The sequence below is a fragment of the Plecotus auritus genome (assembly GCF_963455305.1).
Source record: "Plecotus auritus genome assembly, chromosome: 9".
Lineage (NCBI taxonomy): Eukaryota > Metazoa > Chordata > Mammalia > Chiroptera > Vespertilionidae > Plecotus > Plecotus auritus.
The window spans coordinates 112,084,954-112,099,064 of NC_137783.1; the positions used below are offsets into that span (position 1 = coordinate 112,084,954).

Below are 14,111 nucleotides of genomic sequence, written 5' to 3' on the forward strand. Positions count from 1 at the left end.
AGGCCTGGGGGAGGGGCCATGGGTGGTTGGCTGGCTGTCCCGCCCCTGATCAGGGTGGCGGGGGCCCGATCTGGGGTGGGGCCAGGCAGGGAGAGGGGCTGCAGGAGGTTGGCTGGCCGGCCTCACCCCCTATTGGGGTTGCGGGGGGTGATCAGGGGCGGGGTCTGCTGGGGAGAGAGGCTGCAGGGCTGAACAGGGTGGAGAAGGCTCAACAACTGAACCACAGTTGGGGCCAGCCTGGGGGAGGGGTTGCGGGAGGTTGGCTGGCCAGCCCTACCCCCTATTGGGGTGGGGGGATGATCAAGAGTGGGGCCGGCTGGGGGAAGGGGCTGCGGGCTTATCGTGGTGGGGCGGGCCAATTGGGGGAGGGGCTGGCTAGGGGGAAAGGGGTGGAGCGTTTGGCCAGCCAGTCCCACCCTTGATCGGAGTGGGAGAGTCCAGTAGTGAGCAGTACTTATTAAAGATCTAGAGGCCCGGTGCATGAAATTTGTGCACGGGGGTGTGTGTCCCTCAGCCCAGCCTGCACCCTCTCCAATCTGGGACCCCTCGAGGGATGTTCGACTGCCCGGGCCTAAATGGGCAGTCGGACATCCCTCTCACAATCCAGGACTGCTGGCTCCCAACTGCTTGCCTGCTGCCTTCCTGATTGCCCCTAACTGCTTCTGCCTGCCAGCCTGATCACCCCCTAACCACTCCCCTGCCAGCCTGATTGATGTCTAACTGCTCCCCTGCCAACCTGTTTGCCCCTAACTGCTCCCCTGCCAGCCTGGTCACTCCTAACTGCCCTCCCCTGCAGGCCTGGTCACCCCTAACTGCTCTCCCCTGCAGGCCTGGGTCCCCCCCAACTTCCCTCCCCTGCAGGCTGGATCGCCCCCAACTGCCCTTCCTTGCAGGCCTGGTCCCTCCCAACTGCCCTCCCCTGCTGGCCTGATGGCCCACAACTGCCCTCCCTTGCAGGTCTGGTCCCTCCCAACTGCCCTCCCCTGCTGGCCTGATCGCCCACAACTGCCCTCCCTTGCAGGTCTGGTCCCTCCCAACTGCCCTCCCCTGCTGGCCATCTTGTGGTGGCCATCTTGTGTTCACATAGGGACAGCCATCTTTGACCACATGGGGGCAGCCATCTTGTGTGTTGGAGTGATGGTCAATCTGCATATTACTCTTTTATTAGATAGGATAGAGGCTTGCTGCATGAGTGGGAGCCAGCTGGTTTGCCCTGAAGGGTGTCCCGGATCAGGTTGGGGATTCCCTTGGGACATGGGGTGGCCTGGGTGAGGAGCCTGTGGTGGTTTGCAGGCTGGCCACGCCTCCCGGCGACCCAAGCGGAGGCCCTGGTATCTGGGATTTATTTATCTTCTATAATTGAAACTTTGTAGCCTTGAGTGGAGGCCTGGGCCGGCCAGGGTGTGTAGGAAACTTGGCTTCCTCCATTGCCAGGGAAACCCAAGCCTCCTGCTCACTCCGTGGCTGCAGGCATCTTGGTTGGGTTAATTTGCATACTCACTCCTGATTGGCTGATGGGCGTGGCTTGTGGATGTAGCGGAGAGATGGTCAATTTGCATGTTAATCTTTTATTAGATAGGATACTTTTGAGAACAGTAACTGGGAAGAATGAGAAAAGAGCAGGTTTGAGCAGAGGAATAAGTAAAGCCGAAATGCTGGCCAGGGATCAGCCTCAGCTAACCACATAAAGAGCTCTTGGGTCAATGGGGAAAAAAGGAGACATATGTACCTGATCAGGCTGGTTGGCTGGCCACAGTGGGCGTCATAGCAACGGGTCCGGCACTATGGTCACTGACTTTTTATATATATAGAAATGGCCAATAAGCACATGAAGATGTTCAACATTGCTAATCATTAGGGAAATGCATATCAAACAACCCTTAGTGGTCATTTCAGTGTTATGGTCGCTGGCTTTTATATATATAGATTTTTATTGATTTTAGAGAAGAAAAGGGGAGAGAGAAACATCAATGATGAGAATCACTGATTGGCTGCCTCTTGCATGCTCCACTGGGGATCAAGCCCTGACTGGGAATTGAACCGTGACTTCTTGGTTCATAGATCAACACTCAACCACTTAGCAATGCAGGCCCCGCTTATGTGGTTTGATATGCATTTCCCTAATGATTAGTGATGTTGAACATCTTTTCATGTGCTTATTGGCCATTTCTATATCTTTGGAGAAATGTCTGCTCAGATCTTTTTTTATTTGCGTTCGTTCTTCTTTTGTTGTTGAGTTCTAAGTCTTCTCTATGTATTCTAGATATTAATCGCTTATCAGATACATAATTTACAAATATTTTCTCCCATTCCCTGGGTTGCCTTTGACTCAATTGACTTTTAAGTAAATTATTACTTGATTGATTGATTTTAGAGAGAGAGGAAGGAGGAGAGAAAGAGAGAGAAACATTGATTTTTTTGTTGCACTTATTTATGCATTCATTGGTTGCTTATTGAATGTGCCCTGATTGGAGATTGGACCCACAACGTTGGTATATGTACGATGATCTAACCAACTGAGCCACCTGGCCAGAGCCTACTCAGTTGATTGGTTTGTTAATCCACACGGAGGATATTTTTTCCATTGATTTTTAGAGAGAGTGGAAGGGAGTGGGGTGGGGAGAGAGAAACATCAATGTGAGAGAGACACATTGATTGGTTGCCTCCTGCATGAACCTGAGACCCAGATACATGCCCTTGACAGGGAACTGAACTTATGACCCTTTGGTGTGCAGGCTGACACTCTAACCAATGAGAGACACTGGCCAGGGCTCAATGGACTTTTGATGAACAAACTTAAAATTTTCTAGTAGTCCAGTTTGCATATTTTTTCTTCTGTTGCCTTCATCTTGAATGTCATATCCAAGAAATCATTGCCAAATGTAATGTGGTGAAGCTTTTGCCCTGTATTTCCTTCTAAGAGTTTTATAATTTTAAGTCTTACATTTAAGTCTTTGATTTTGACTTAATTTTTGTATATGGTGTTAGATAACAGCCTAACTTCAGTTCTTTGCACGTGGATTCCAGTTTTCCCAACACCATTTGTTGAAAAGACTGTCCTTTCCTCCATTGAATCTTCCATTGAATGGTCTTGGCACCCTTGTCAAAAATTACTTGACCATGTATGTGAGGGTTTATTCCTGCGTTTTCTATTGTATGCCTAGTCTACATGGTTGTCTGTATGTCAATACTGCACGTTTTTAAAAATATATATATATTTTTATTGATTTCAGAGAGGAAGGGAGACATAGAAACATCAATGATGAGAGAGAATCATTGATCAGTTGCCTCCTGCACACCCCACACTGGGGATAAAGCCCGCAACCTGGGCATGTGCCCTCGACCAGAATCAAACCTGGGACCCTTCAGTCTGCAGGCCGATGCTTTATCCACTAAGCCAAACTGGCTAGGGCAGTACTGCACTGTTTTGATTACTATGGCTTTGTAATTAAGTTTTGATATCAGAAAGTGTGTCTCCATATTTGTTCTTTTTCAAAATTGTTTTGGCTATTCAGGATCTCTTGAGATTCCATATGCATTTTAGGATGAGTTTTTCTACTTTTGAGAGAGAAAACATTGCTGCTGGGGTTTTGTTAGGAATTGCATTAAATCTGTAGATTGCTTTGAATAGTATGGACATCTTAATATTAAATATTCCAATTCATGAGCATAGGATGTCTTTCCATTTGTGTCATCTTTAATGTTTTATAATTTTCAGTATACATGTCTTTTGACTCCTTGGTTTAGTTCTGAGTATTTTGTTTTTTGAAGCTATTGTAAATAAAATTGTTTTCCTAACTTCCTTTTCATTTTTAGTGTATAGAAATGCAACTGAGTTTTGTGTAATTTTATATCTTGCTACTTTGCTGAATTCACCTAACTATACAGGATGTCCCCAAAAGATGTATACACTTTAACAGCTGATAGCTCAATTTTGAAAATGAAATACATTTTAATTTTAATAAACACTGCCTTTATAATTATTCAAAGTGTGTGTATACATTTTTGGGGGGACGCTCTATATTAGTTCTAACAATGCAGTGTTTTTTGTTTTTGTGGAATCTTTAGTTTTCTACATAAAAGATCATATCATCCGCAAACAGAGATACATTTTAATTCTTTTCCAATTTGATTGTTGTCTTCCTTGCCTAACTGCTCTGGCTAGAACTTCCACTACTGTATTGAATGGAAGTGGTAAAAGCAGACATCCTTGCCTTGATCCTGATCTTAGAAAACGCTTTTACTTCACCACTGAGAATGTTTGTTGCTGGTTGACTGTTACTATGTTAAAGTAGTTTCTTTCTATTCCTAGTTTATTGGACCTTTTTTTTTTTAATCATGAAAGAATGTTGAATTTTGCCAAATGCTTTTTTTCTGTGAGATGATCACGCACATTTATTCTGTTAATGTGATGTATGACATTGATCAATTTCCACATGTTGAGCCATTCTTGCATTCCAGGATTAAATCCTACTTGGTATGTAATCCTTTTAATATGCTACTGAATTCGCTGGGGATTTTTGGCATCAATATTTATAAAATGTATTGGCCTGTAGTTTTTTTCTTATGTCTTTTTTGTCTGGCTTTGGTATCAGGGTTATGCGGCCTCATAAAATGAGTTACGAAGTGTTACCTCTTTAATTTTTTGTTTTGGTAAAGTTTGAGTATTGGTAAATAATTAAATGTTTGGTAGAATTCACAAGCCATTAGGTCCTGGGCTTCTATCAGATTTTTAAATTACTGATTCAATTTCCTTACTAGTTATAGGTCTACTCAGACTTTGTTTCTTCATGATGCAGTCATGATAGTTGTGTTCTAAGAATTTGTCTATTTCACCTATCTAGTTTGTTGATGTACAGTGTTCTCTTATAACCCTTTTTATTCCTGCATAACCAGTAGTAAATTCCCGTTTCTCGTTTTAGAAATTTGAGTCTTTGGTTTTAGTTTGTCTTGCAAAAGTTTTGCCAATTTTGTTGATCTTTGCAAAGAACCAATTTATAGTTTCATTTATTTTTTACAATTGTTTTCCTAATCTCTGTTCTAACCTTTATTATTTCCTACCTCCTGCTAGCTTTGGGTTTAGTTTGTTCTTTTTCTGGTTCCTGAAATTGTAGTTAGGTTGATTTGAACTCATTCTTGTTTTTTAATGTAAGCATTCATAGCTCTAAATTTCTCCCTTAATACCATTTTCACACATTTTGTTTTGTTCATCTTTATGTTTTTTTCTAATTCCCCTTGTGGTTTTGTCTTTGTTCCATTAGTTGAATATGTTAATTTCTAAAAATGTGTCAATGTTCCAGTTTTACTTCTGTTGTTGATTTCGAACTTAATCCTGTTGTGGTCAGGATGTTTTGTATAATCACCTCTTAAAAATCTGTTGATACTTCATTTGTGGCCTAACCTGGAAAATGTCCTATGTGCACCTGAAAAGAATGTATGGTAGTGCTGGGTAAAGTATTCTGTATGGGGCTATTATAGTTGTTATTTTGTGTTACGTCATCTATTTCCTTCATTCTGTCTGGTTGTTCTATCCATTAATGAGAGTGGAGTATTAGTCTCCAACTATTATTGTAGAGCTGTTTCTCACTTCAATTCTGTCTTTTGCTTCATATATTTTGCTAGTCTGTCATTAGGTGTGTGTTTGTAATTGTTATATATATATTTTTTTTTTAACTATTTTTTTTAATATATTTTATTGATATTTCACAGAGAGGAAGGGAGAGGGATAGAGAGTTAGAAACATCGATGAGAGAGAAACATCGATCAGCTGCCTCCTGCACACCTCCCACTGAGGATGTGCCCGCAACCAAGGTACATGCCCTTGACCGGAATCGAACCCGGGACCCTTCAGTCCGCAGGCTGACGCTCTATCCACTGAGCCAAACCGGTTTCGGCTGTTATATATTCTTATCTTACCATTTTGCATTCCCACAACCAAACCAAACCACTTAAACAGTACTCACCAGCTTCATCTGATCCCTCTCAAAACAGCCCTGTGAAGCAGCAACATCAGGGAACATTATCGACTTTACACAATGAAAACTAGAATTAGGAAGGTGAAGTGTGACCCAAGGTTTAAAAACAAATACCCACCCTCCCCCTTTCCCCCCAAAGCAGAAGAGCAAGGAGGCTTTGAATGTTAAGTATATGACACTGGCCAATTTGAGACCCCTCCCCTATCCTCCACTGGGAATCCAGGCACATAAATACAGCAGTCAGGACTAATCAATAATCTCACCCCCCTCACCCTTAAACTTGACCTTATAAATCTAGTTTTTGATCTAGCCTGTATTCGTTTAGGACCAAACTGTTCTCTCTTTAACCAATGGCCAGTCTCCCTTTAGCTTGCAAATCAAATAAGACAACCATAAAGCTCCTTGAAGCAAGAAAGCTCAAAAACACAAAGGGAAAGCCAATACCATGAATGCTATAAACATTTCAATTTATTTTTTTAAGAAAGTAGCTTCAGAAAAAGAGGAAAATAATCTAGATCATTTATTTATATATATATATATTTTTAATAAAAACCTTTACATAATCTTCATGCATAAAGATCCAGGAGTAGCCATGTTGTCTGTCCCAAGCTATTACATGGGGCTTCCCTAGCTGGCAGGAGTGTAGTGAAGGCCCCCTGCCTGCCTCTGAAGTCTGCCTCAGTGATGATTTTACCTTCTGGGGCTGTAGATGGAGAGTGAGAAATGCTTTGGGCTAGAATGGGAGGGACAGGAAGGGCCCCCCAACCTGCTAGGTTTTATATAAACTCCCAGGCAAATCCAGACAGGAGGCCTAGCAAGATGACTGAAAACCAGAGACCAACTGAGTCCTGGGAGCTTTCCAGAGACCTTGGATCTGTGACCAACGGGTCCTGCACACAATAGCAGGGAAGGCTTGATGTTCACAAAACATTCAAGGCAGGAACAAACAAGCCTTGAAGATCTACCCCTCCACGACAGGCACTCACAGGAAGACCCTGTTCTGCTTCCTAACTCAGTCCAACTCTCTCTTGACTCTACAACACCATGTTAACTCATCAACCTACTTAAAAGAGAGATTCTCCTTCCTTCTGTGGATAGTTCATCTGTTAAGGAAGGATACATCTGTCCCACTATCTGACCCACTCCTAAAGAGTCCTAGTGTGAAGGGCTGGGTTAGGAGTGGGTAGCAGGTTGGCATGGAGGGTCACAAGACCCAGAATGGCTGAGGGTGGAAAAGAATTCCCTGGTTCTTTGAGGGGATTCTGCCAAAGGTGCCTTAAGAAAAAGAAAAAAATGAATGATCTTGAGGATGGTAAAAAGAGACTTCGCTTCTTTTTTTGGGTTCCAAAAGCCCTTATTCCATGTTCTGCATTAAGGAAGCCCTGAACAATGGGAGGACACTGCTTGGTGTGGCAGGATGGGAGGATGGATTCTGCAGCCAACTCAGAGAATGACAAACAGTGCTGATCAACTCAATGCAGGGGACTTCCGTGTGGTGAGTGTGAATGAGCATGTGAGTGTGGGAGGAGCCCGGGGCTCACTGGCTCCCAACAGTCAGTTCTTGAAGAGTCAGTTCTCGAAGGTAGGACTGTGTGAGGCTGCGCAGTTCCTCCAGGGCATAGTCCTCAGGCATGGGGAGCCGGCCAATGTGGGGAGCCAACAGGCGCAAAGGGACCCGCTGAAGATCTGGCGTTGAGTCAGAGGTTGCATCAGGGGCATGCTGAAGGCTCAGCACCACCCGCAAAAGGTTGGCTAGACGTTTGGCCATGTCTGGAGAGAAAAAGTGGAGTGAGCACGAAGGATGGAAGGTAGGGAAGGGGGCACAGGGTGAATGTGTGTGTAATAATCATAAAGACAGGAGGCAAGCAAGCAGAAAGCAGGGAAAGGCTAGAGGCTTACCTGACTGAGCCAGGCGATCCTTGGCATTGTAACACTGGATCTGCTCTATCCGGTTGCACAGTGAGGTCACTTTGGTTTGTAACTGCTCCAGCTCATAACCTGAGCACTCCACCTATAAAAACGCAGAGAAACCAATAGAAGCTCCCATCACCACAATCTTATCCATAGACTGACTGCAAAACTCTGAAACAACAGTGAGGTGATGGAGGGGAAACCCACGAAGCTGGCTGGCAGTGCCATGTCACCACCATCCTGCCTACTTGCTGAGAAAAAGGCATGGTGTTAGCAGGAACACACAGCAGGAAAGTAATACAGTGTAGAGTCTTGGATTGGGCTCCAGAACTTGATTCTTTCTCCCCTCCTGCCCCCGTTATTTTTTATTATCTTAGAGAGGGAGTGGGGAGGGAGGGTGAGAGAAGGAGGCGGGGAGAGGGAAAAAGAAAAAGACAGACAGACAGACAGACAGACATTGATCAGTTGCTTCTTGTATGCGCACTGACTGGGGATCAAACCTGCAATCTAGGTATGTGCCTGACCAGGAATCAATCCCGAAACCTGGTGTACTGGACAATGCTCCAACCAGCTAAGCCACAATGGCCAGCACCAGAACTTGTTACCTAACCTTTATACTCTATTGCCTTTGACCTTAAAAGAATGATCTTCCCAAAGCTCATGGCGACCTAAAGAGACCATAACTATAATATGGTCAGGTATGTTAGCAGACAAGTGCACCAAATATTTTGGTAGTAAAAAAAAAGGGAAAGAGAGAGAGAGAGAGATAGAGCAAGAAAACTCTTCCCAGGGGAAAAAGAGAGAGAAGTAGTGCTTACAATAATCTAGATTTTAAAGGATGAATATGAGTGTGGAGTTAAAGAGTGGAAGAAAACAAGATTTGCTAGAAACATCATGAGTAATTTAGTGTGCGTAACAGGTTGGTAAGGCTGGAATGTGGATTAGAAGTGGTAGAAGTTAAGGCAAGAGTGAAAAAAGGTAAAAGCCTCTACAGGGGCTTGAATACTATGTTTAGTAGTTTGGTCTCTATACTGTAAACAATGGAGATCTATCTTTATGATTACTGAGATTGATCCAAGACATTTTAATGAAGACTGAATAACTGTAATGCTTGCCATTTTAAAACATAACAAATGATGTGTGAATTATCCTCATCAAATCTCTGATTTTCTGTAGCTCATCCCAAGCTTATTCAAAGTAGGGCTGGACAAGAGTAGGAGACTGACTACAGAGAAACTGCAGAAAGTCTATTGTACACACTTGGTAATAAACACAAAAAAGTTTTTTATATTTTGATACAGCTGTCAAGTCAAAACAGCTGCATCAATAGCCTCATCAAAATGCCCTTCTGCATTGACAGTGCTACCTCTAGTGCCAATGAATTTTCAAGTCACTGCTCAGACCTATGAGGTCTCTTTAAGGGCCAGGGAAAAGGAAAACCAGGCAGTAGTTAAGGAACTCAGGTACCTGCTGTATTTGGTGGACCATTTCAAGGACCCGAAGATAGTCCAGGTAAACAAGGCCAGATGTTTCCCAGTCCTGGATTAGGCCACTGCGCTCTGGAGGTGCCAGGTCTTCCAAGAACCCCTTCAGGTAGTCATAGTTCTCATTAATGATGGCATCTGAAAAACAAAATATTGAGCACTATGTCTGCACAAGTACATGGTTCCCAAAAATGCCCAGAGGAAGAACATGGCAGAAAGCCAAGATAGGAAGGAAGAGGAAACAATGTTGGGTCAGACTTGAGAATTTCAAGTAGTTATTTGAAATTCTCCAAAAAAAAAAAAAAAAAAAAAGTGAATTTCTGGCTTCAGTTTTCCAAACAGATATTTCTGGTGTTGCGAATAAAATTCCCTATATAAACAAAGCTTAACATAATTAACACGTCAAGAATATTCCTGGAAAATGGTAATATAACAGTATTGCTGTCTACCCAGCCCTGCCCCTCTAGCCCCTCATTTTGGCCAAGCCTTGTCTACATGGAGAGCTTTCATAAGGTGTGGTCTGATTCACGTCTGCCATGTCCCATACTATGAGCATCTCTGGCCTGACTCACCATGGAGTTCAGAGGATGGAATAATTTGGGGTTATTCCAGGAGCCGCAGACCCTAGAGTGAAGCACTCACCAGAAGCTAAGTGCCGGATGACGAGTTTGTGGCAGTGGTTCCAGTGACCAGCTTTAAATAAATAGAGGGCCTCCAAGTGCCTGTCGGATTCCATGTGTGCTCGCACTGCTTTGGCCTCATGAATCCACTCAGCAGGCACACAAAGCTTCTGGGTCAGGAAAGTCTCCTTAGCCCAAGATTCAGGGGTCTCCAATAGTTGGCAGTGCCGGGTAAGTAGCTCTCGAACAGCCCTCTCACGCAGGCTGTAGGAAGAGATAAGTTGGAATGAATCTCATCCTCACTGATGGAGAAGGCTGCCTCAGACAGCTCAAACTGGGACAGTCTCTCAAACTTCAGGTCTTGATCCTTAGTGGATCACCTCAAACTTCACTAAAAATAAAAACAAACCCAAAAGCCTGTATGTCAGCATTTACTTTTTAAAAATTTTTTAAATTAATCCTCACCTAAGGACATTTTTCCATTGATTTTTAGAGAGAGTGGAAGGGAGGGGGAGAGACAAAATAGAGAAACATCAATGTGAAAGAGACACATCCGTTGGTTGCCCTTCGCACACCCTGACCAGGGCCGGGGGATCAAGCCTACAACCAAGGTACAAGCTCTTGATTGGAATTGAACCCAGGACCCTTCAGTTGCAGACTGACACTCTATCCATTGAGCTAAACTAGAGCAGCATTTATTTTTTAAATAAAATAGAATAGAAAATATCTATGCACATTGTATTTTCATGGTTAAAAAGGTCTGAAACTAATACTCTAGGGAAGGTTGCCACTGCCCAAAAAGGTTTTCCCTAGCTAGGATTGCTCCTTTATTTTCTTTCTAGTAATAGATCAGGACTGGGATAGGGAATTCTACACTCCACAGAGCAGTCCTCTGTAGTTCATTTCTAACCTTCTCCCTTTGGTCTCCCACATGGTCAGTACAAGTATGCAAAGTTGTTGTAAGTCTCTTCCTGGTTCTTTTTTATTTCCTTGTTCTTCTTTCTCAAAGCCATCAGCCTTCCTAATTCATTTTTCTCCTTCACCTCTAGATTTAGGCTAAACTCACTTTGTTTCTCTTAAGGTCCCCTGAGGAGAGTCTTTTTCTGCCTGGGCAAAGTGACCAGCCATTTAAGTTCAATCCAAAATTATTCTCATCTTAGATTCTTCTCTGAACTCCTAGGCTTTTCAAGAATTCCCAATCTCACAACTGCCTCTCCCCACTCCCCACCCCCACCCCAGCAAACACGATCTGCTTCCCCACAGCCAACTTTGAATTATTAGTCGTCAAATTAGCCTGCCTTCTACCATGTGAAATTCCCCGTATCCTATATAATAAAAGGCTGATATGCAATTGTCCCCTCAGGAGTTTGACAACCAAGAGTTCGACTGCTCGCTATAAGGTGCATTGACCACCAGGGGGCGGTGTGGAATGATGGAAGGCCCCGGCCAGCAGCTGGGGGAAGGAAGGCCCCGATTGGCCCTGATTGCCAGCCAGGCCTAGGGACCCTACCCATGCATGAATTTCGTGCACCAGGCCTCTAGTGTCTGTTTAAACTCACAGGGAAAGTCTGGGGCCATTTTGCTTCCTGGGAAGGGAAGAGGGAAGCGAAACTCCTTAAAGGGAAGGCTGCACTAGATGCTTTATACTTTTACTCCTTTAATCTCCTGGTCACCTTTGAATGGGGATTAATACTATAATTTTATAGATTAAAACGAGGCTTGGAGAGTACTTTACCCTAGGTCAGTGGTTGGCAAACCGCGGCTTGCGAGCCACATGCGGCTCTTTGGCCCCTTGAGCGTGGCTCTTCCACAAAATACCATGTGCAGGCGCGCACGTACGGTGCGATTGAAACTTCATGGCCCATGCACAGAAGTCGGTTTTCGGCTCTCAAAAGAAATTTCAATCGTATTGTTGATATTTGGCTCTGTTGACTAATGAGTTTGCCGACCACTGCCCTAGGTCAAAATGAGTACATGGTGTATCCAGAATTCAGGCAACTCTGACAACAACAAAACTAACTTCTTTCCATACCACACAACATTACAGATGGCGCAGCATAGTGATTAAAAGCACAGACTCTGGGTGATTTGAGTTGGAAGCCGCCCTCTGCCATTTACTAGATATGTGACTCTAAGCAATGGTTAATCTCACTGTGTCTTGGATTGCTCATCTGTAAAATAAATAAGAGTGTCTATCTCATAGGTTCATTATGAGAATTAAATAAGTCAATATTTGTAAAGTACAACAGAGTATATACATATTAAAAGGAATACAAGACAAAATACTATATAAATGCTTGTTTTTGTTATTATTGTACTGCCATGCTGCCACCATTAACAAAACCCCTCCAAAAGTCATAGCACGAAGAAAAGGGAACCAAAGCATTACACATCTAAGCAAGGTTATACTGGTAAATGCAGTACTATCAAACTTGAAAACTTGAGGGGTGGGAGTGGTTGAATGTCAAAGAAAGGCCAGAGAGGGAGAAAGCCAGTAGAAAAAAGCAGGGGCCTTCCCTACTAAGCCACTGCATCAGACCCATTGAGGCAGCTCCATCAACACTATTTCTGCATATAGTAGTCCCTTCCCCCTTATCTGAGGGAGACACATCCAAGACCCCAGTGGATGGCAGCTATGATGGATATACTTAACCCTATATATAAAAACATAGGTATGTTTTTCCTATACATACCTATGATAAAGTTGAACTTAAAAATTAGGCACAGTAAGAGATTAGCAATAACTAGTTATAAAATTGAACAATTATAACAGCAACCCTATCTAATAAAAGAGTAATATGCAAATTAACCATCTCTCCACTACACCCTTAAGCCACACCCACCAGCCAGTCAGGAGCGAGTATGCAAATTAACCCAACCAAGTTGGCCGCGCTCACGGAACAAGCAGGAGACTTGGGTTTCCCTGGCAATGGAGGAAGCCAAGCTTTCTGCACACCCCGGCAGGCCCAGGCCTCCACTCAAGGCTACAAAGTTTCAATTATAGAAGATAAATAAATCCCAACAAAAAATGGCTGTGGCCGCGGAGCAAGCAGGAGGCTTGGCTCCGCTCAAGGCTACAAAGTTTCAATTATAGAAGATAAATAAATCCCAGATCCCAGGGCCTACGCTTGGGTCGCTGAGGGATGTGGCTGGCCTGCAAACCACCACAGGCCCTCGCCCAGGCTGCCCCACGCCCCAAGGGAACCCCCACCCTGATCCGGAACACACTTCAGGGCAAACCAGCTGGCCCCCACCCATGCACCAGGCCTCTATCCTATCTAATAAAAGAGTAGTATGTAAATTGACCATCACTCCAACACACAAATGGCTGCCTCCATGTGGTCAAAGATCCTGCCCCCATGTGGACACAAGATGGCCACCACAAGATGGCCAGCAGGGGAGGGCAGTTGGGAGGGACCAGGCATGCAAGGGAGGGCAGTTGGGGGCAATCAAGCCTGCAGGGGAGGGCAGTTAGGGGTGACCAGGCCAGCAGAGGAGGGAAGTTGGGGGCGACTGGGCCTGCAGGGAAGGGCATTTGGGGGGGACCCAGGCCTGCAGGGGAGGGCAGTTAGGGGCAAACAGGCTGGCAGGGGAGCAGTTAGGCATCAATCAGGCTGGCAGGGAGTGGTTAGGGAGTGATCAGGCTGGCAGGCAGAAGCAGTTAGGAAGGCAGGCAGGCAAGCAGTTGGGAGCAGCAGTCCTGGATTGTGAGAGGGCAGTCGGACATCCCTTGAGGGGTCCTAGATTGGGGAGGGTGCAGGCTGGGCTGAGGGACACACCCCCCATGCAGAAATTTCATGCACCAGGCCTCTAGTCTATATATATAAAAGCCCAGTGACCGGAATGGCAGAATGACCAGTGGCTATGGCAGCCAACCAGCCTGATCCGGGCCCTGATTGCCCCCCCGGCCCCAATACCCCGATTGGGGGTGGGGCCGACCAATTGTCCACAGCCCCTCCCCCCGCCGGCTCGATGGGCCCCCATGGGGGCGGGCCGGCTGGCCAGACGCCACCCATGCACAAATTCGTGCACCAGACCTCTAGTACTATAATAAAAGTTATGTGAATGTGATATCACTCTTTCTCAAAATATCTTACTGGACTGTACTCACCTTTTTACTT

At 44.7% G+C, this 14,111-nt stretch overlaps 1 protein-coding gene across 2 annotated transcripts in view; it reads right to left on the reverse strand.

Moving 5' to 3' along the window:
* Positions 1-7,314: 7,314 nt before the first annotated feature.
* The window catches only part of NUP98 (nucleoporin 98 and 96 precursor), a 108,518-nt gene continuing 101,721 nt past the window's right edge, over positions 7,315-14,111 (reverse strand). For both annotated transcript variants that reach the window (XM_080688555.1, XM_080688554.1), the window contains exons 30-33: positions 10,013-10,254; positions 9,354-9,508; positions 7,875-7,986; positions 7,315-7,745 (exon numbers count right to left, since the gene is read on the reverse strand). In XM_080688555.1, coding sequence (XP_080544681.1) covers positions 7,513-7,745; positions 7,875-7,986; positions 9,354-9,508; positions 10,013-10,254 — 742 coding nt within the window. In that variant the 3' untranslated portion in view covers positions 7,315-7,512. The remainder of the gene's footprint in view (positions 7,746-7,874; positions 7,987-9,353; positions 9,509-10,012; positions 10,255-14,111) is intronic.